The 23,536-nt window shown below is 29.0% G+C and overlaps 2 protein-coding genes and 2 long non-coding RNA genes across 4 annotated transcripts; all 4 read left to right on the forward strand.

Moving 5' to 3' along the window:
• The first annotated feature begins 2,302 nt into the window (after nt 1–2,302).
• Nucleotides 2,303–4,949, forward strand: LOC111398994. The gene is made up of 2 exons (XR_002703495.1): nt 2,303–2,351; nt 3,769–4,949. It is a non-coding gene; the product is annotated as an uncharacterized LOC111398994 (long non-coding RNA).
• Nucleotides 4,950–4,959: 10 nt separating this feature from the next.
• Nucleotides 4,960–7,329, forward strand: LOC111398365. The gene is made up of 2 exons (XM_023025279.1): nt 4,960–5,998; nt 6,125–7,329. Exons 1-2 carry the CDS (start codon nt 4,960–4,962, stop codon nt 7,327–7,329), a joined length of 2,244 nt encoding a protein of 747 aa, XP_022881047.1.
• Nucleotides 7,330–7,383: 54 nt separating this feature from the next.
• LOC111398366 lies at nt 7,384–9,205 on the forward strand. Its single transcript, XM_023025280.1, has 2 exons — nt 7,384–7,966; nt 9,093–9,205. The coding sequence occupies exons 1-2, from the start codon at nt 7,384–7,386 to the stop codon at nt 9,203–9,205; spliced, it is 696 nt and encodes a 231-aa protein (XP_022881048.1).
• Nucleotides 9,206–21,214: 12,009 nt separating this feature from the next.
• LOC111399274 lies at nt 21,215–21,943 on the forward strand. The gene is made up of 3 exons (XR_002703618.1): nt 21,215–21,422; nt 21,529–21,699; nt 21,879–21,943. It is a non-coding gene; the product is annotated as an uncharacterized LOC111399274 (long non-coding RNA).
• The last annotated feature ends 1,593 nt before the right edge of the window (nt 21,944–23,536 follow it).

Raw genomic sequence — 23,536 nt, forward strand, 5'->3', positions numbered from 1 at the left:
AGTCTTATCAGGTGATTATAGAAGGATTTTAAAATGTACTATATTATTCGAATCAGAGCGTAAGATGTTGATGCTTTTGACTATGAGATTTTCACCATGTAGGGTGCATCATTCATATTTGCTTTACCTAACAATATGATGCTTATATTATTGTTACACTACTTAGATTTCGTGGTTTAAAATGTCCCGTTTCGCTCGCTAGTTATATGGGAATCACTTGTTGATTTCTTTTTCTCTAGGTTCTAGGTTGTTTGAATTTGTGAAGTTTGAAAGATAGCCATATATGTAAGGGACGAGAGCTTGAACATCTCATCCTATGATTGAATATTGAGAAAGATAATTGATTGAATCTCTTAATTAGAAAAAAGAGTTTCTCAGTTTTTTTCTCCCCCTCACTATACGTGCATAGTGTATGCACTCTCCTACAATTGTAGTTGCTTCTTTCTCTCGTTCTTGAACTCTCTCAATACCCGGCTCTCTTCTCTCTACCCAATACCCTTCATTTCTTCTACTTTGTACGTCTCCTTTCTCGTTTACAATATTTTATAGGAATCATCTTGATCAAAAATAAGAAGAAAGAATAAAAAGTTAAAGGACCAAAATGGGAAAAAGACACATGCAAGATATAAAAAATTGAAAATTGAAATTTCTAATTCGACCTGGTCCATTCATTTGAAATTGATGTGCTTTCATTCCTAAAATGTAAAAGTCAATAGATCTATACTCGAGCTAAAAATGAAAATTTCAAAAGGTTAGTACTAAATTAATGCTGCTTCAATAAATTTGCATGAATATAATAATCTAAAATACTATAGCAAAATATAGAATAATAATAAACAACTAAATAAAGAAAGAAAGAGTTCAAACACATAGCTTATTTATAAGAGAAATATACAACAAACACCCAACATGTTGGGTGGATTTACAATTTGTATATCATATTTTACAAGTGTACATTTTGAGCACATTATTTTAGTTAGTGCCTTTGGTGAAGAAGGAAAAAAAACACACACACACACACACACACACATTTTGTAGGAAAATAGAAATACTTACACATTTGTTATTATACTAGTCGATGCCACGTGCGTTGTACGATTATTGTATTTAATGTGTCTTTATTAGCGTGATGTAGAGATTTTAGTTTTCTTGTCATAATCTTAACATGCTTTTGAAGTTTGAATTAAATTTTTTGGCATGAATTTTCTCTGACAATTAGTAAAAATTAGATTTAAAATTGTGGGGATATAAGTAAAAGATAATTTATAATTTTATGGGAATCTCGCACGCGGTCGTGCAGAGTCCACACCAATTCCGTGCAGGGATGTCCCGCACCACACCAATTCCATGCGGGGAAGTCCCCGCACCAAGATTGCTACAAGAAGCCGTGGTTCTAGGTGTTTGCATGCTCAAAGTGATTAAGATAACTAATATCACCAAAATTCATCAAAAATGAGAATATTTCTTTACTCTCTTAAAAGAGAGGCTTTCTTTACTATTCATTCATGTCACACTGGTTTTCACACTTGCTCGATTTACATATCTGGTTTTGCTACAGTTGGTTGGTCCCCAAAATGAGCCACGTTTTCTTTTTGAGACCGCATAGTCTGCGTCTTCTTGCTTTTGTATTGTCTCACATCCACCTCCTCTCGTGAGGAATAATTAATGTAGTTGATTTTTTCGACTTATTGAAGTGTAGTTGATTTTCTTGACTTCTTGAAATTTGAAAACGTGCATTCCCGAGGTATATAGCAAAGTTATTAGATGATTGTCCTTTTTCCCACATAATTGAGATATCAAAAGTAACATTATACCCTCTATTTATTAAACAATTTGGCACAATTACCCTTCACTTTCTAACTACACACTAATTTCCATACCTATATTAATGTTAAGGGTAATATGGGAATTAAAAAATATAGTTGTCCAAACATTAATGAATGGGACCCACATTTGAAGTAAAATGTCGTGTGCTGTTTATTTTTTTTTCTTACCACATAAATTTCGCACAATACTCCTCTATCAATTCAATCCTTCTCTTTCTAAATTCTAGCCATTGTTTTGCAGAACGAATTCTCCCCAAAATCTTGTTTTCTCTAAAAAAAAAAAAAAGGTCGTCCTTCTACCATTATTCGCTTTTGCCTTTAGCCAAATTCGTATTTTCTCGTCATCAATAGTGGAGAAGAAAATTCTAGAAGTTGCAACAATTATTTTGGATATGTTCTTCTTATAATTTTTCTTTTTTGTGTATTTCTTTTTTTATTTTCTTACTATTTATTTAAGGTACGTAGTTTTCCTTTGTTTGTAGATGAAAATCTAGCTGGGTTCGTCTTCCTTTAGCTCCATATAAGGTATGTTCTCGTTTCTGTACATGCATGAAAATATATCTACGTTTACATATTCATGGTTCATGAGGTTGAAGGTCATGAATTTTCGCAGTTTCGAAGCTGGTGAGGAATCAACTATCATCATTCATAGCCAACTTCAACAATTTCAAATCACTATTTCACTCCATTTTTCATTCACTGTAGAAGAAAATGAAATTGCACTGAACGCAAAAAAAAAATGTTAATAGAGGGTGAAAATTATATAGATGTGTACATACACATTTACATACATACATGTTTACGTGTGTGAGGAGAGGGGATTACTTTTCTTCGTATAGAATATATTTTATTTAATTAGTATATAATAATAAAATAGTACCTGCCTTTACTATAAGAGAGGAGATTGCCCAAGTTATTGTTTATGTTTGGCACAATTTCACACGTAACCAGTTTCTTCCTTTAGTATGTAGACTAGAGATATTTTTTTCTTATTCTTATCTAATATGAAAATTATTTAAGTTGAAAACGCCTAACTTTGTATGAACTTTAAAAATTCTTTAAAATATATGTGTTGGGGACATGTAGATTTATATTAACTTTAAAGATGAATAAATTTTGAATTGAAGGCGCCGTTTAGTATTTAGTGCCATGCCTTGATTTTTTATAAATTGATAGATGACCGTGGTAGATAGAAGTCTTGTCTAAGTTAAATAGTTATAATGGAAGTGTATTTATAGGGAAATTTATTCTGTAGGTTGTTTTGAATTAGAATTTCGAATGTTCCAAGAGAGAAGCTAGAGTACCATACTTTTTCATTGAAAAAGATACTTTGTTAGAGCTTATTAAGGCAGAAATTCATAGATGGAAATCTTTTATTACTTGCTGCCCGAATTCTTTTGTGCATTTCCAGTCGTCCACTTATGAATTTATTAAGTTTATGATTGTTGATAAATTACTTACATTATAACTTTAGAAATAGATTGCATATGTAGGTTGGTTGGGTGGAAGCAAAACCACTAAATTTATAGATGAAAAATATTTTCTTTTTAGAAGTCTTTATTTTCTTACTCTTCGGTAGTAGTATAGCAAAAACTTTTACAATATTACAATAGTATTTATGTTTTTTTTTTTAAAAAACTATTAATTTTACAAGAATCATATAAAAATGTTAATCTTTTATTCCTGCTTTTACACCATATAAGTCTTATTAAAATTTTATTTCATCAATAGTTCAGTCAACAATGTTTATATTTATTGCTATTGCTTTGAAGTAAACAATTTTTTTATTAAACTTCAGCTTTATGCATGTTTTTAATGTTGTGAGAGTTTGGTTCACTTGTTTCTATCGAATATTTTTCCTATTGTGGAAACTTAGTAGTATTATTAATTTTTTAATTATTTCATTCACTAAAATGAAAATTCTTTGCTTTCGTTAAAGTAGAGGTGAAGATCTTTTCCCCATGGATTCTTCGAACATTGATAGTACTTCTCAAAATGCAACTGAATCGTATACTGCTTTTATTCGCTAACAACAAAACCAAAGACAGGCGAATAGGAGGAATCGAATTCAAAGTCCACGCGTTGATCGTCGTAAAAGAATAAATAATTTCAAGTTGCATCCTAATTTTCAAGCTTCTACTTCAAATCAAGCACGTACTAATATTGTTCATTCTAAAGTACAAGAGATTTCTAACATATTAAACATACCTACTAATGCATATGTATTACCGACATGGAACTATTGTGAACATTGTGGTGAGCGAAAATTTTATAGAGAAACTAAAGGGTTCTGTTGCTCTGATGGAAAAGTTAAACTTTATATGCCTGATACGCCAACTGAATTGTATAATTTATTTACTTCTAAAGAACCTGAATGCATGGAGTTTAAGAAAATTTCACGTGGATATAATAACCATTTTGCATTCACTTCATTTGGTGTAAAGTGCGATACAGACCTTTTTAAAGCATATAAAGGTATTTACACATTCAGAATTCAGGGACAAGTATATCATTATGTAAATCAAATTCTGCCGAAAAATAATTAGCCTTCTTATATGCAATTATATTTTTATGATACGAATAACGAAGTTGAAAATCGTATGAAAATTTCAGAAAATTTTGTTGAATCTAATTTGATCATTTTGATTGAAATTTTGAAAGTAAATCCGTATAGTAGATTCTTTAGGTCTTTAAGTAATATGACCAATTTGCACGACCATCGAATACAAATAAGATGCGATCCTGGACTTGATTAAAGAGTCTTCAATACTCCTTCAGCATCTCAAGTAGCCGCTGTATGGGTTGAGGATGATGACAATGCAAATATTCGTGTTCGTGATATTACTATATATGGTCATTCTGGTGATTCACATAAGGTTCACTATTATTATGGTTGTTATGATCCTTTGCAATACCCTTTACTTTTCCCATTTGGAGAACCTGGTTGGCATGAAGGTATTCAGAGATACAAAAAAACATATTTTGAAACTCAGAATTTACCCGATTGCGTAGCTTTTCCTAGCACAGTAAATTTTACAACTGAAATCATTGCAAAAGAGGCTCAAGGTTTGCTATTAAACTTTTTTATATGTTTACTAATTCATATAAATTAAATGTTCCAAATGGGTGTAAGATGCATTTTTTTTATCCTTATGCAGTATTCAATGGAATGAGGAAACGATCACAGGTTTCTTGCCGCGAATACTATTCTTACAAGTTACAAATTAGGCCTTCTGGTAAGTCTGAGTTGCTTCATACTGGTAGACTTTTTCAACAATATGTTGTAGATATGTATGTTAAAATTGAAACTACCAGATTAGACTATTTTCGTAGCAATCAGAAACAAATTTGTGCTGAACTTTATCAAGGTATTGTGGATAGTGTTCAAAATGGGGAAACAAGAGGGTCAAAAATTGGAAAGAAGATTGTTCTACCACAAACTTTCACATGTGGGCATAGAGATATGCTTAAAAGATATTTAGATGCAATGTCTATCGTCCAACGTTATGAAAAACCAGATATATTTCTAACTATAACATGTAATCCAAATTGGCCAGAAATTATGCAAGAACTCAAACACAATGACGAAATTCAAAATCGGCCAGATTTAATTGCACGTATATTTAGAGCAAAATTGGAAGAGTTAAAGAACGATTCATACAAAGAAAATATTTTTGGTTCAGTTGTTGCTCATAGATACATGATTGAATTTCAAAAAAGAGGGCTCCCTCATGCCCATTTATTGTTGATTTTCAATTCTGCCCATAAAATTTGTTGTGCTGAACAAGTTGATATGATAGTGTCATGTGAAATTCCCGATAAGAATAAATACTTGCATCTTCATTCTGTAATTGTAAAACACAATATGCATGGCCCTTGTGGAAACCTTAATCCAAAAAACGTATGTATGTTGTCAAGTAGTGGTTGTAAAAATAAATATCCTAAAGATTATTGTAACAGTACTATATTTGGTGATAATTCATATCCCTTGTATAGACGTCGTGGTAATGATATTTCTATTAAAGTAAGAGGCCAAATGTTAGATAATCGGTGGGTTGTACCATATAATCCTTATTTAAGTACAAAATTTGACTGTCATATTAACGTTGAAGTATGTTCTTCTATTAAAGTAGTAAAATATTTGTACAAATATGTGTATAAAGGACATGATCGTATTAATTGTTTTGTAGGCAGAAATGAAACAGATAAGGAAATTGATGAAATTTTTGCTTATCAATCAGCTAGATGGATATCTCCACCTGAAACTATGTGGAAAATTTTTTCTTTTAATTTGTCAGAAATTTATCCTACTGTTTACGCTTTACAACTTCATATTAAAGATCATCAGCACGTAACTTATAATAGTAAAGATGATTTATCTGTTATTATTGGAAATGAGTATACAAGAAGAACAATGCTAACTGAATTTTTTCAGATGAATGAAGTAAATGAATTTGCTCGAACGCTATTGTATCGAGATTTTCCAACACATTTTGTGTGGAATGCAACTGGAAAAACTTGGACTCCCAGAAAACAACACATTGTTCTAGGGCGAATCGTGACAGTTAATCCATCCGAAGGAGAACAATATTTCCTTCGTGTTCTTTTGAATCATATTAAAGGTCCAACATCATATGACAGTTTTAAAACTTTAAATGGAGTAACAGTCAATACATATCGAGAAGCAGTACTTTTACATGGTTTGTTAAAAGGAGACAATCATTGTGAAGAATGTCTATCTGAAGCCATTATTTACAAAATGCCCAGTTCTTTAAAACGTCTTTTTGCTAAACTTCTTACACTTTGCAACCCTAATCATCCAAAGTTATTGTGGGATAGATATAAAGCCTATATGATTGATGATTATGTACATCGAAACATATGTGTTAAAGATGCTGAAATACAAGCTTTGGAAGACATCAATTCTATATTAGAATCGTCAGGAAAAAATGTAAATGATTATGGAATAGTTTCATTCTTTGTAAATATAGATGAGACTCAAAGATTGGCAAGAATGATTGCAGAGGAAACAATGAATTTTAATATTCAACGAGGCTTTAATTGTGTAGAGAAATTCAATAAAGAACAACGATTTGCATATGATAAAGTTATGGAAAAAGTAAAAAATGACTCAAGTGGTACTTTCTTCATTGATGGTCCAGGGGGAACGGGGAAGACTTTTTTATACAAAGCACTTCTAACAGCTGTAAGAGGTCAACATTTCATTGCTTTGACAACAGCGTCCTTTGGAGTAGCTGCGTCTCTGTTACCTGGAGGTCGCACAGCTCATTTAAGATTTAAAATTCCTTTAGAAACAATTGATGAAGTGAATTGTTCTGTTAGCAAGCAATCAGCTTTAGGAATAATGTTGAAAATGTCTAGGTTAATAATTTGGGATGAAGCGCCTATGGTAAATCGTTGCGCTATTGAAGCTGTAGACAGAATGTTTAGAGATATTACTGATTGTAACTTGCCTTTCGGTGGGAAAGTGATAGTTTTTTGAGGAGATTTTCGACAAGTTCTTCCAGTGGTATCGAGAGGGAAAAAAGATGATGTAATGAAAGCTAGCTTGGTCTTTTCAGACCTATGGCCTTCCTATTTACGTTTACCATTGGTTGAGAATATGAGGGCAAAATCAGATCCTATGTTCTGCACTTACTTACTCAGAATTGGAAATGGAACAGAAGAAGAACGTACTTGTAAGTGCATTATGCTTTCGAATAGTATAATTCTACCATTTGAAGATGAAAACACATCTTTAAAAATTTTGATACATCATGTTTTTCCAAATATACAGGCATATGTTGACAATTTACATAATATGATAAATAGAGTTATTCTTACACCTACGAATGAATGTGTTGATTATATTAACAAGATTTTACTCGAACAAATTCCCGGTGATTTTTCCACATACTATAGTTTTAATGAAGCAACTGACAAATCGGAACAAAGCTTGCAAGAAGATTTCTTGAATACTTTGACACCAAATGGTATTCCACCGCATGAATTGAAACTTAAGGTAAATTGTCCTGTAATGTTATTACGGAATATTAATCCTTCCGAAGGATTATGCAATGGAACACGCCTTACTTGTCGAAAATTTGAGAAAAACGTAATTCTTGTTGAAATTACAATTGGTGAGTATTGTGGGAAATACGCTTTCTTACCAAGGATCCCTTTTATACCTCTTCAAATTGATCGAAACTCAATTCAATTTAAGAGAACTCAATTTTCAATTAGACCGTGTTTTGCAATGACAATAAATAAAGCACAAGGTCAAACACTTAATTTTGCTCAATTCAATTTAAGAGAACTCAATTTCCAATTAGACCGTGTTTTGCAATGACAATAAATAAAGCACAAGGTCAAACACTTAATTTTGTCGGTGTATATCTTCCAGAACCAGTTTTCTGCCATGGTCAGCTATATGTAGCATTATCAAGAGCAACAACGAGCACATCTCTAAAAGTTTTATTGAAACCATCAAACATGGACAACTCAAATAATACATGTACTAAAAATGTTGTGTACAAGGAAATTCTTTCATTTATACATTCATATACCTAAAATGTTTGAATAGGTATATTTTTTTCTTCGAGAAATTTTTATAATATGTTCTCGTACAATAGTTTCCTCAATTTTAAATACATGAAAAATTATATCGTTACTATTTTTTTTATTCTTTGCATTTGCTATAAAAAAATTTCACAGGTTTCATTATTGGGAATGAAAAGTTCTTTTTAATTCTTTGTTACATTTGTACAATGGAATCACTAATGACAGCTTCAATTACAACCTGCGTTTGCAAAAGGTATGATTCAAATTTTTTAGTGTTAGTTTAATAGTTTGCCAGATTGATAACTAATTTACTTTAGTAAAGTTTCAAAATAAAAAGTAATTTCTCTATTTTTAGAATATATTTACCTTAAGAGTTTCACATTGTCACATAATTATTCTTCCATAAGTTAAAATGTGCTCTTATGCCAATTATTACAATGTTCAACTTTGTCAAAAAAAAAAAATTAGTATAATTATGGATTTTATGGAAACTCAATTTCAGATTCCCTTATTATCAACTTCAAGTTGTTTCCCCTCCTATATTTTATAGTCTTTCACATTTAAAATATATGTAATTAATACTATTTCTACTACCTCTTAAAAGAGGGGGTTTATATTACTGTTCATTTATATCACAGTCGTTTACACCCACTGTTCCACAACCGTTTTTTCTACAGTTCACATTTTTTTGAATAAATGAAACAGAATCTCCTTTCTTAACCCTAAGCAAAACTCTAGCTTGCTTTCTCAAAACTCTTGCCATTGTTCTCAAACTTTCAGATTTTGTAACCCAACGACTAAAGGAGAGATCCATTTGAAGTACACTTGAAATACACTGTCTATATTCTTGGCAATGGAAGAAGGAGGCTTTTTCTATTATTCAACTTTTGTTTACGGTAAGGGCCTAACTCTTCTTCTTCTTCTTTTTTTCTTTTCGAGTTAGCGGAGGAAGGTGATAATGAAGAGTATAGGACGACAATGGTCACTATAGTAAATGGCAGAAGAATCGAAGGCTGTCAAACTTATTTGATAAAGAAGCACATATTAATAACGAAAAAGAAGAGGAAGAACGTTGTAGCCAATAATTTTCTTTTTTAGTTTAGTTTTCGGAAACCTTTTGAGTTGTTGATGAGGATTTAATTCAATTATGTTGATTTGTTATGGTGTTCTAAATCTTGATTGATTCAACTGGATTTCTAATCCTTTTGATTTTCTTTTAATAATCTAATTGATGTCAATTAGTTTGTGAGATAGATTTGTTAAAAATTAGTTTCTCTATGAATATTATAAGTTCCCTAAATTTAAGTCTTAAATATAATTTGTCTGCCCTTTGTGCATCATACGTTCTGATTCTTGGACAATTTTATGCTACTGTAATTCTATCAATAGGGAGACTAATGCTTGATTTTCCTTTTGAAGCTCATGGTTTATTGAAATCATTTTGCTGCTTCTGCTTCTTGTTGGTTCCACTTGTACACTAATGGAATTGCACTTTAATTGCTTACAAATGATGTGTAAAATACGATTTATGACTTTGTCATCAGCTATTTATAATTTGATTTTTTGCTTTTATAATGAATTAGTCTAATACACTACTTTATGCAAGCTACTTAAAGCATTATCTTAATTTCTCTAGGTGTGGTTGCAGGATTAAATGCTCAACATGGTGTTAATTTAAGCACACCTACGTCTTTTAGCAATCCTGTTGCTGGAGGTAATAATAGTATGGACATGGGGGTAGTTGTTCGCTCTAGCAGACCTTTCGCAATGGTTGATGAAATTACAAAAGGATCTTCAGCAGCAGCAGATGGCTTACAGCTTGGAAATCAAATTGTAAAATTTGGGAATATGAAAATAGGTGAGAACTTGGTACAGAAGCTTACTACTGAAGCTCAGATAAATCAGAGCCATGCAATGCTTGTGGTAGTTATAGGGCAAGGTGTTTTCATAAATTTGACCATAAAACCCAACTCTTGGCAATGTCATGACCTATTTGGTACGTTACATTCTAATCATATTTTATATTTTTCCCTTTTGTTTAAACTATATTTCAATTGGTTAATAAATCTCATTTATGCAAGTGAATCATGAAATGTTCAATTTCAACAAATCATCTTGAACTAAAAATATGCTAATGTTATATATTTGAATTCTATTGATTTTATACAATAAGATCAATAATACATCAGTTTCTTTTAATTTCGATAGTCCAATAATATTCCTTGTTCTAATTAAGTTTTACATAGAGATGGTTTGATGCTCTTTTAGAATTTAATGAACATTTTATGCTTTCCCTTTACTTCGTGCAACGTTAGGAAATATTTGAGTGAATTTAACATTATTCTTCTTGATAGAATATACAAAACTGGTGTGTGTACATTAACGCTTTCCTATTTAATCATTTAACTTTGTTCGGTGAACAAAAAATTTTGTGAGCAACTATTTTTATTATATATACATTACATATTTCTTTATCAATGCATGAATTGACTTTATGGGAAACTTAATAAAAATTTTTTTACTAATTTTATTATTAATCTAAATTCTAACCAACAATGTTATTTTTTCAGAGTAGGATTACAGTCATCCTATATCTAAAGACGATTAATCTTATATGGTCGAAAATATATTCACTTTCAATGCTGATAAATATGCAAAGATGGAATTTAGATTGAATTATATGATGATATGTTTCCTTGCATTATGCTATATTGTTATGTTTCTTAGTATATGATATTTTCAATTTTTATTAATCGAATGATGAACATATGAAAAGATAAATTTTCAAGATGCTTATTCTTTACATTCCTACTCTTTTAAAAAATGGAATCTTACGTCTACTGTTCATCTAGGAAGCATTTTAAGTGTTTTCCATCGTATCTCCAAATCCATCTGGCAAAGTAATTCTTATACTAAGGGTCTAATAATTTTTTTTATACGATATATATTCTTCTCTAGCCAAAGACAATCTGCTACCGAAAACTTTAATTCATAATTCCATCTTAAAAAAAAAAAAAAACATTAGCTAGCCCTAATTTCTCTTCTTCTTTTGAATTGTTGAAATTAATTCAAAATAATTTATAGGAATTGAAACATTTGTAAGTATAATTCGCGTACGGCATTTCTCTTTGAAATATTATGTAATTTCAATTTATTATTTGTAGAATATTAGACACAGTATTAGTGAAATTTAGTGATCGCTGGTTCAGTATGTTTGAAGATCAATTTGGCTATTTTTCGCCTTGCCTTGTCACTATTATATCTAATTCGGCATTGACATTTTTTTTACCTTTCTAGGTTTCTTCAGGTTAGAAATGACTTATATTCTTTGACAAATAAGAAGTTGATTATTGCAATAGATATTAAACCATACATATAAATTTTCTAAATATCTTCTAACTCTTTTCTATAATAGTTTGGACTACTTTACGTTTCATATAATCTTCATGTCATGCTTGATGTTGTCGCAAACAAGGGATAAGATCTGCTATCTTCATTCGTTCATGTCTTCAGTTAATATAACTTTAGATAAGAAATTCAGTCAATTATATCAAATATGTACTTTTTGACTTTTTGCATCATTTTGTCTATGTTATTTTAACTGTGGTCCTTCCTAAATGAATGCATTATGGCAATTAATGCATGAACATTGGACGTCCTATATCTAATCTATTTATCGTCTTTTTTGTGGTAAGGTAAACCGACAATGAGAAGTTAGCTGATGATGAAGAGGAAACTAAGGGGAAGTACATCCATGGTGATGTATTCAAGTACCTGAAATACAAATTTTTGTTTATAATAAATGATGGTTCAACCTTAGTATCCTTTATTATATTTTCCAATGTCCTGGATTCGAAGTTTTCTATTTACTCTTTCACTTAATTAAAAACTAATGTTTTTCATACAATTCATACATTTTTCGACCATAAATTGAATTTTCTTCTTACTAATGTAATAAGTGAACACAATAGTTTTTCAAAATACATAAATCCAACAGAAAATAAAGAAAAAAAGACAAACAACAACGATAGTAACATTTAACCTGATAACACCTATGATAATATAAGTTAAGCTCCCCACAAATTCGTGAATAGATAAAATTACTTAATAAATAAAGTTACTTACTAAATGTATTATGCATGAAGCACTCGTATTTGAAACATATGGATTAACAATCCTTCTTCCAATTTGTAAATCTAACATAATATATTAAATTTTAGCAAATTATAAAGTAATATTTTTCAAAATCAACACGTGAACCAGTAAAAAACTAACACAGAAACCTACCAACTTTTTATAAAAGCCTTTTCAATTCTAAGTATCTATCTACATGAAATAGATATTTTACAAATGACAAAAAATAGTACGTTACTTTCCACGCACAACTTTTAAACGTATAAACCATCATCAATTACATATATATATACATGTGAAATACATATTATACAAATGAAAAAAAATAGTGCCAACTTTCCACGCAAAACTTTTTCATATAAACCATCATTAACTTTTTCTTTCACTTTAATTCTCATCCATACAAAAAGATATTTTACAGACCAAGTGTATGATTGGATATTAAAACAAAGATTCTTCTACTCATGTTCTATCTATTAATATATGCTTTCGACTAAATAATTTTATGTTACTTTTACTTTTCCCTTCAGCATCAAAATTCTACAACAGTATCGTAAACATCATACTCTTCAACTACAACTGCAAAAGTTTAAAAACTCCGTTTTCGTTTTTGTTTTCTTATTGGTAAGTTTTACATGTTACTATCGTTTTACTATAATTATCTTTTATTAATCCAAAAGAAGAACATTAGATTATTTCATAAAAAACTTTTAGAATTAAAAATTTGATATCATTTTTTTACGATAAATTTAACGTAATATTAACAACTGTAACTATTTGTGTAATAATTTCTTCTTCACATAATCATAGGATATCAAGAGTGGCCGCATTTTATAAACTTATCCCACAGATTTCCACTTTTGAGAAGAATTGGACTGCAAAAATCATAGTTGCAGAAAAACAAGCACCTAAAACTGCTCGAAATAACATTAGCCGCTACCAAAACCTTCTCTTAATGGATTTAGAGGTAAATATATATTTACGAATCGTCTTATTTCTATTATAAATATTTGTTTTCGTAATATATTTATATAGAACTCATTTTTACATTTGAACAGGGTAACAAAGTTACTGTCATAATCTATGATACAAATATTACGGCCCTTGCAGATGAGCTAACACTAGGGAAAACATACATGTTATCAAATGCAACTGTAAAAGACAACAGAAATGAGTTCATAGGCTCGCTTGAAGACAAAATTTGGACCATAACAGCAAAGACAAAGATAGAAGAACTTAAGGAGGATAATTTAAACCTTCTCTTCTCGAGATATGAACTCACAGCATTCAACAAACTTGAACGATACATGGATAGTAATGAAGAGATAAGTATGATCACAAACACATTAACTTATAGCCAATATAAATTTAGTTAAAAATTTTTAATCGTTCTATTTATATTCATTTTATCATATACAAAATATGATATCAACACAACTTCTTTTTTGCAGGTGTTATAGGCGTCGTTATAGAAGTTCGTCAAAAAAGAATTATTCAAACTCAATTTGGCACACAAGCCTGTCTTCAAGATGTTGTGCTGATAGATAAGTCTTTCCAGACGATCATATTAACGATGTGGGACACTTTTGTTGAAAATGAGTGCGTTACTATAATAGATAACATTGGAAGCAAACCAATCATCTGGGTGACTAATTTAAAAGTTTCTTCGTACAATGGTAAACAGAATAAAAAAAATATTTTCTTTACATTTATATTTTAAGTAAAATGAACACTAACTTTATGATTGAAATTTTTTATTTTTTTAGGACTTACGCTCTCTACAAAAGTGAACAACACTTTTTTCATTAATCCTGCAATTGTAGCTGTCACAGATTACAAAGAATGGTTATCGAATAGAACTAACAAATTTCTTCTATTTTTCTAACTTTATAAATATCGGTAGTAAATCTCACACTTCATGGTTTGCTTTATTTATACAAGATTGAAACAAACAAAGAAAAGCTTGACAAATTAATCCAAGATAAGCCATTTATTGCAGTGACGCCACCCAAAATTTCACCTCCAAATGAAAATAAATTCACGCCAATTACTGACTTATAGGGAGTCCATTCAGGAGTAATTTCAAAAACGTTTAATTATATATATATATATATTATTAATGTTTTTTGACCAATACTAAAAAAATTTACGCTCTTTCTTATTACTATATATTTCTCATTTCGTATGCAGAAAAAATTTTATTGGGTCAAAGCGCAATGGAATAATTATTTGCATTTACTTCATCATATTAAATGAGTATAATTTTAATATTTCAGGACGTGGATACACAACTAAAAGATCTCATAAGAACTAACAACGAAGAAGATCAGCTTTTTTACCTAAAAGTAACACCAAGAAGCCAAAATCCACCTGAATATCGATATGAAATTATCTTCATATTCAACTCTTCAACAACAACTGACATTGATTTTTCAAGTACAATCATAGAATTTGATTCTTCTCTTGTAACAACTGATGATAGTTCAAACTAAATATCTACGAAAAGTAAAGAGAAGATGTGCATGACAGATAATCAAGATTCTACAAACGCCGACGAAGTGCTTGCACCAAATGCAAAGAGGGCTCTCTTTCAAACTCGAGACCAAAAAATCGAAACTCGTTCCAAGAAGAAAATGAAGACTGATAAACACGTTGAAGATGCTGATGCCCTTAGCTCTGGATAAAACCTCAACTCACGTTCGTTTTGTTTTGGGATAATAGACAATCTAACAGTAGACACTTCTGTGATTCTACAAGCAACCTATAATCTATAAATCTCCAGTAGAATAATGAGTCTTAGATTCAGTTATATGATTTTGGTTTCTAAATAGAACAGGTTGCTTTAGATATTTTGGTTAGTTTTTGTTGTTAAAAACGTAAATACTGTGAAATCACAGAATTGTACTCGACCCGTGGTTGACACTAATATATAAAACTTCTTTTGCTATCGATAAAGAATAGTTGTGTAAAATACGTATATTTTACTTTATCTATTAGTTAAATATTATCTCCTCCTCAATTTTGCTTAATCGAATATGTAATCAAAACACAAGTTCAATATACTTGCATTTTCCATTTTCTAATTTTTTAAATTAATGTCTTTTTTTCTTTGTTCCAATAAAGTTTACCTAGCTTTTAAATAATCTTTTAAACAAACTGTTTCATTTATATAGTTAATTGGTAATTAATTATATCGTTTATATAACTGTACTCTTTGTGCAAACTCTCTCTTTTATTTAAAAAAACTAAATAATTTAACAAAATAAAAAAATATATAAATTTATTCATTTTCTTTTAATTGTATGCTTGTAAAAAACTAAATTCACCTCTGCTTTCTTTAAAATATAAATATTTAATTCATCAAGAAAACACTATGTTACAATAAAGTATTTTCTTTTTTTATAAACTTAATAATTATAACATATGATAAAGGAAGAATTAATTTCATTGATCTAAATGATTTCACATAGAAAGAATTATGTAACATGATAATTCCCAACAAGATACGTACTACCTTCAACAGTTTAACCACTTATATCCTATCATTTTACTATGAATAAAAAACAGCCTTTTTAAATACATATTTCAATTTATCTATTACTTAAACATAGTTTCCTCTTCAATTTTACATATCTTAAAACATAAGTTCAATATACTCACATTTTTCATTTTGTAATTATTCAACAAAGTCTACTACCTCGCTTTTAAATGAACTTTTAAACAAATTTTTTAATTTATACCGTTAATTATTTCATTCAATAAATATTTTCATAAACTTACATCAACAATTACATATAATTTTACTTTTCATGCAAACTTTCTCTTCTACATATATAAATAAACGAAAAAAAATACGATTTTACAAAATCCAGAACAAACAGAAAATAATTCATAAGTAAAAAACACCAACAAAAAAAAAATATTCTCTCTAATTAAAATAAAAAATGAGAAAAAAACAAATAGCAAATGAAACATTTGTACATTTCAACTACACACATTGTAGTTAACAACGTGTATCTACCCACATTCAAACTACTATCCAAACCTACCTATCCACATTTACTAACCAATATTCAAAATACTACCTACCCACATTTAACTACCCATATTCAACTATTTAACCATCCTTTCACTACCATTTCACATGTCTCAAAAACATTTTCTTTCAATTTTCAAAGTTCTCAAAAGGAAACTAAGTTAAACCATCAGGAAGAAAAGTAATCTTCTTTCCAATGAAAATAAATTTCGAATATATTTATCGTATAGAGAATATGTGGTTTATCAATTCTATTATATTAGGAAAATCATGCAAAATTATGTGTCACTTTTCTTTACTGCAAGTATTTAATCTACATTATATACATGAATAGTATAACATACCATGTCTGTCACTGTATAGTCAAACGAATGAACGCATGCAATCCATCACTTCCACCATGTCTTGGGATAAGAAAAAGTGTAGAGGAATTCAAAGAATATTTTGGATACAAATTCATCAGCCAACAAATTCTTCAATAATACGAATATCAAAGCTAAAATGAAACCTAAAACTTATTCATGCAAATCTCAATCATTTTCATTTGGCCAAAAAATATTGAATCTATCAGTAGCTGTTGAACAGCTCCTTTATTGAACTTCAAGTTTGTTAATATCTCGAAAAACATGAAAAATTTGAATTTAGAAAGCACGACTCCTTCGGCAGAATCACTTCAAGCTGCTCGGAGTGACCACGCTCCGGACTACGCAGAGATCGCTTCGACTGTGCAGGGCGATCTTAGCGCCTTTATGCTCCGCTCTGCGCGGAGTGTCTCCAAAACGTTACAATAAAAAAAAAATACATTATACCCAAAAATTTATTATTTATAAAATTAAAAACATTTTACAATAAATACAAATTATAATATAAAACTCATCTTTCATTATTTATAAAATTAAAAATATTTTACAATAAATACAAATTATTATATAACCAATCATCCTAAAATTTTTCGTAACCCTTTTAATTTCATTAAATAATTATATTCTTTTCCAAAATTCGACTCAAAAATACATTTTTTATATTTAGAATTTTAATATCAAATTTCCATATTCAAGAATAAAATTTTACTTTCATTAAATAATAATATTCGTTTCCTAAACTCGACTCAAAAATACATTTTTTATATTTAGAATTTTAATATCAAATTTCCATATTCAAGAATAAAATAAAATGCGAGGGGTAAATATATTTTAACATTCCTTGTTAAATATTTATTTTTAATCTTTTAATTATAACATTTAATTTCTCGAATTTAGTACTTCAAAAAAATACAAATTTAACACATTTAATATAATTTCTTTTCTACGATCAACTACCACGTCTAATGTAAAAAATTTCAATTATCTATTAACATCAAAAAATGTTTCTTTTACTTAATTAATTTTTTAATTACTATAATTCTCAATTACATTATACCATAATTTTTTTTGTTAAAAACCCTTTCACAAAAAAATACAAATTTAGTTTCTCGAATTTAGTACTTCAAAAAAAATACAAATTTAACACATTTAATATAATTTCTTTTCTACGATCAACTACCACGTCTAATGTAAAAAATTTCAATTATCTATTAACATCAAAAAAAATTTCTTTTAATTAATTAATTTTTTAATTACTATAATTCTCAATTACATTATACCATTATTTTTTTAATTATAAACCCTTTCACAAACATACATATCTTCATTTTTATTTATTTAAATTATACATATAAATTCATTTTATCTAAATGTGAACATAATGAACTTAATCAAAATTTTCGTTTTTCTATGTTTTATACACATATAGTTATTAACTATCATTTGATTTATTTTAACTTTCGTATAATTTTTTCTTTAAATATATTGCATAAATATTAAAGTTAACAAATTTTATTCATTCAAACTACATATCAATCATGGTACAAATTATGTTGTTTCGATTTATATATTGTACTATTATATTTCTAATATGAAATTGTAAAAATATCATAAAGTTTCATACAATTGTAACCAATTATCCTTTCCATCACAATATATATATACAGTTTCACATCAAACACAAAACACAATGGTTCAAATAGTATAGATATAATACTAATTTTTTTTTCATGAAATTGCAGTTTCTAAAATGTTATTCATCATCATGAACAAAATTACTCAGTTTCTAAAAAAATATGTTAAATTAGTATATGAATAAATTTGTTCACTACTAAACAATTTTTTATTACTTTTTGCAGATGTCACTAGAATACATATTATCTCCAAATCAATGGTTCTCTGCTACAATTACTCAATTTGCAAATCATCAATATTTTAAAGATTTTGTAGAACTTATAAATGCAGATGATCAAGCCTCTTTATTGTGTAGTCCATTCCATGGATTCATTTGTGGAAGTATGAATAAGAAGCAAAACGACAAATTTAGCAGCAAGTTAACACATGAGTTCATAATGAGACTTATAAACTGTGGTAAAAATAACGAAGTTTGGGTACAACTAGACGATCGTGTAGCTCGTTTTGGCCTACAAGAATTTTGTCTCATAACTGGATTGCCATGTCATGAACCTACTGTTGATCTAAATTTTAGTAATACTCGACTTAGAGATGAATACTTCGATGGTTCAAAACGAATAACTATGATAAGACTTTCTGAAGTATTTCATATATGTGAAGATCGAGAAGATAAATTTAAGTTGGGATTAGTTATGTTTGTCGAATGTGTTTTAAAACCAACTAGAAGACACGTCGATTACAAAACTCTTGGAATGGTTGAACAGCTTGATGAATTTCTTATGTATCCATGGGGACGTAAGGCATATTTTGTTCTATTATATTCATTACAAGAATCACAGCTTGAAAGAATACGAAGAATGCAACAAAATAACCAAGCAGAATGTAAATATTCATTGCATGGGTATCTACTTGTATTCCAGGTATTTTTCTTACATTTATTCCCTATTCGATATAATTTAATCATGTAAAAACGTTAATATTCATTTTTACTTATATTTCAGTATTGGATATACGAAACTTTTCCTAAAATTGGACGACAATTTGATCACTGTATCCGTACAAGTTTAAAATGTCCACGAATGCATAAATGGCAGCCTCAAATGGTATTAGTGGAAAATGTTATTAAAGAATTTTTAGCTACTAAAGAGGTATGTTCATTTCAGTATACAATTAAATATATGTTTTATTCTTTATAAATAAATTTTAGAGAATACGTCTGATATTTTATTACAATATTACAATTATAGATTACAGTAATTGCAACGTTAAATCCTAATGAAGCAGAAAGGGAAACATTCTGGTATACAACTCTTTCACTGCCAATTGACAACCAACATTGTACACTAGACAACATTATCAATGGTGAATTGGAAAATACAACAGAACAAATTCGAGCATATAACATACATCCACAAGAAACAACTGTACACAGTTCAAATAGAATTGAATCTACTTTTTCCGGTACTTCAGACTATGTAACTAAACAAGATATGGAACAGATGTTCAATGTACATAGACAAGATGTCTTTGGTTTCTACGACAGCTTGAAAACACAGATGATTCAAGAAGCAACAAAGCAAGAAGCTCAGTTTCATACGATTCTTGAAAATCAACAAACTCTCTGTCAGACACTTCTTGACAATCAAAAATAATTTTTTGAAGTGCAGCAAAAAAATCAACAGGAACATTTTCAGGGCATACAATCTGACATGCATTCTTATGTGGATACCAGTTTCGATTTAATGAAGTCTTACATTGATGAACAAAATCGAAATATGCAGAATCAGTTAACTAACTGGAAATCACATATGGAATCAATTGTAGCCTCTGTACAACATGATTTGCCCCTCCAACAAATCAAGCTGAATTTGAAATGCCTTCAACATCTGAACATGCAGAAGACGTCGAAAGATCAACAAAAGAAAAAAAAGGTAAGCAAAAAGAGACACAATCTCCATCACCAACGGCAGCGAATACTTTACAGAAGACGTCGAAAGATCAACAAAAGAAAAAAAAGGTAAGCAAAAAGAGACACAATCTCCATCACCAACGGCAGCGAATACTTTAGAAGATTATAACATCGACAAATACAAAAACATTAGAGAATGGATATAAGAAAATCCATCAGAATAAGATATTAAATTTAACTTCGTTAACTTAAATATTCTATTTCGTATTTTACTTATTTAATAACAATTTCATTTTTTCTTATATAGTGCATACTGGAAAGATGAAATCGGCAATCAATACGCAAGACATTCGCTGATAAATATAATAAATCAAATTAAAGATATAAATATTGTGGTAAGTCAACTTTAGCAATCTTAATTAATTTTACTTCGTTATTAATATAGCTAATTTAAATTTTTTTTACTAGCATATTGATATAGAATTAAAGCTGTTGCGAAGACTCATTCATGATACATCTTTCCTGGTTTTCAAAGAATATGCAATCATGGACTTTCGATTCTAGAATGAATGTGTTCATTGGTACACAACGATCAAACAAGGAGCAATCGCTTCTGTGAATAATTTCCAGGCATTAGAGCAATACACAAAAGGAGAATTACCTACATTTGCTCAACCCTGGATAATATACAACTATTTATTGATTCCAGTCGTATATCCAGGCAACAGTTGGTTTATTTTTCTTGTTGATTTTGAAAAGTGGAAATTTCAAGTATATGATTGTAGCCACAACATTCATACACTAGATGCAATCAAGTTACGTGCAGCCCCAGTTTTGGATGTAGTACAATCATTATTAATAGCTACTGACATTTTCTTCGGGAAGCCAAATTTACGAAAACATAGAAATAAACGTATGAAATTGGAAATCATACCGTATCTACCTTGTCAAAATAATGGGTAAGTATCTCGACAATTTACTTTAATATTTATTTATTTTTCTATTCAATTTTATTTTACATTTATAGCATTACTATAAAATAACTTCAAACTATTTTTTCTGTAGGCCAAACTCTGGAGTTCTTCTTCTCAAATACATTGAATGCTTCATTTTCGGATATCCATTAGAAGCAGTTTCAACTGAGAAAATACGTTTATACAGATGAAAAATTGTCACAGATATCTGTCAAAATGAATATTTTTTCCGTCCATATTTATCATAACCATAACAAAGAAGGTAACTTTTTTTTTTTTTAATAATGTCCCCATCATGTAAAGCAAAAGTTATAATAAGGTAAAAGCATTACCAAAATAAATGTCTATATTCATTAATTAATTCAATCTCAATTTTTTCTACATATACTTTAGTCTTGTTTCTTTCTACTTCTGCTAATAATTTTTCTCTTGCTTTAATAGGTATGCCCTATCATGATTGATGTTGAAACCAAGAAGAAAAAACTTTTCATCACCCATCATATAAGTATCATGTATTCAAATATCAAGTATATCAAAGAATTGCCGTTTTAACAATTTCTTATCAATGTTTCATTTTCTTCCTTTTGTAATAACGCTATTAACTTTTGAAAGTGATCATTATAATCTCATTTGTATTTCAATTTTCTTTCTCTACAAGCTTAATTCAACTTTTGAAAGTGATCATTATAATCCCATTTGTATTTCAATTTTCTTTCTATACAAGTTTAATTCAACGTGTTTTAAATACAATCACTATGTAAATAATCTATATATTCGTTAAATGTATTATCATTATTCAATAAAACGACTGAAAAAATTGATCATATGAATTTTTATAAAAATTTTATCAACCCTCATAGTAATTTCTTTAGCAGTCTATATGTTTATAAGATTAAGTTAAATAATCTATAATAGTATAATTTATTTATTAACTACTGCAAATGAAATCGTAGAGAAATACTTCTTACCAACTCATTTAGGACAAATAAAAGCAAATCCATATTTATACTTCTCATTTTATACCTTAAATATAACTTTTTAATATATTTATGAACAGATATGCTGCTGCACTTATTTTTGCTACTCATTGGGAAATGTCATAAACTTTGAGAATAATTACAGCACAAACGTTTCACATAATTTGCAGAAAATAATAATAACCAAGTTTTCATATACACTTAAAAAACCTATTTCACGCACAAAACAAAATTATTACTGCGAATTTGCCTATTGAAAAGTATAACTACTATTTTCCATCTAAACAGCTTTAAAAAAATTCTACATGAAAATCTTTATTAGAGTATAGTAAATTAAACAAACTAAAAATAGTGAATTACAATAAAAATTCAATACTAATATAAATCACCACACTAATATCACCTTAAACAAAATTCAAGCCATGCATTGCATGGCCAGGATCTAGTATTTATATAAGCAAGGGATGAAAAGTGGAAATAACTTCCTAAAAAAGGAAATGTACAGTCATCAACATTGAGGAAAAAACACGCTACATATAATCATATTGTGCTGCTGACTCATTTTTAATTAATTACTACCAAAAAGTTTAGCAACAGGAATTCTATAAGCATAGATAGAGATTCAAATGGTCTGCTCAATTTCCTTACTATGCTGTGCTTAAACCTATAGCTAAAAACTTAACCAAAACTATTTGCAACTATTAACTAAAATAACAAAACTCCTTATACTTGGAGCAATTCAATTATTTTCACCAAACTTATATGCTTAACCTAATCATTCATCGATTTCTTGCTAATTTCTTTAATCCTACATTTTCCCGCTTCAGGTGCCAAATCATAGCCTAAAAAATTAATCTATATTTCATTTTTTTGTTTTTGTTTTTTCCTCTCTATTTTCTGTTGATGTTATGACCAAAAATTCAATATAAAAAGACCTATACAAATTGAAAATACACACATTCTTAATATGCATAAAGTATGAATAAACCATATCAAGAGTCCAACAACAAAAAAAGTTGAAAATAAATAAAAAGGCAGATTTTTTCCCTAGTTGACTCTAAAAAAAAATAATAATTAAAATTCAAGTCTTCTTTTCTACAGCACATATCAAAAGTCTATTCA

The sequence above is a fragment of the Olea europaea genome, chromosome 8 (genome assembly GCF_002742605.1).
Source record: "Olea europaea var. sylvestris chromosome 8, O_europaea_v1, whole genome shotgun sequence".
Classification (NCBI taxonomy): domain Eukaryota; kingdom Viridiplantae; phylum Streptophyta; class Magnoliopsida; order Lamiales; family Oleaceae; genus Olea; species Olea europaea.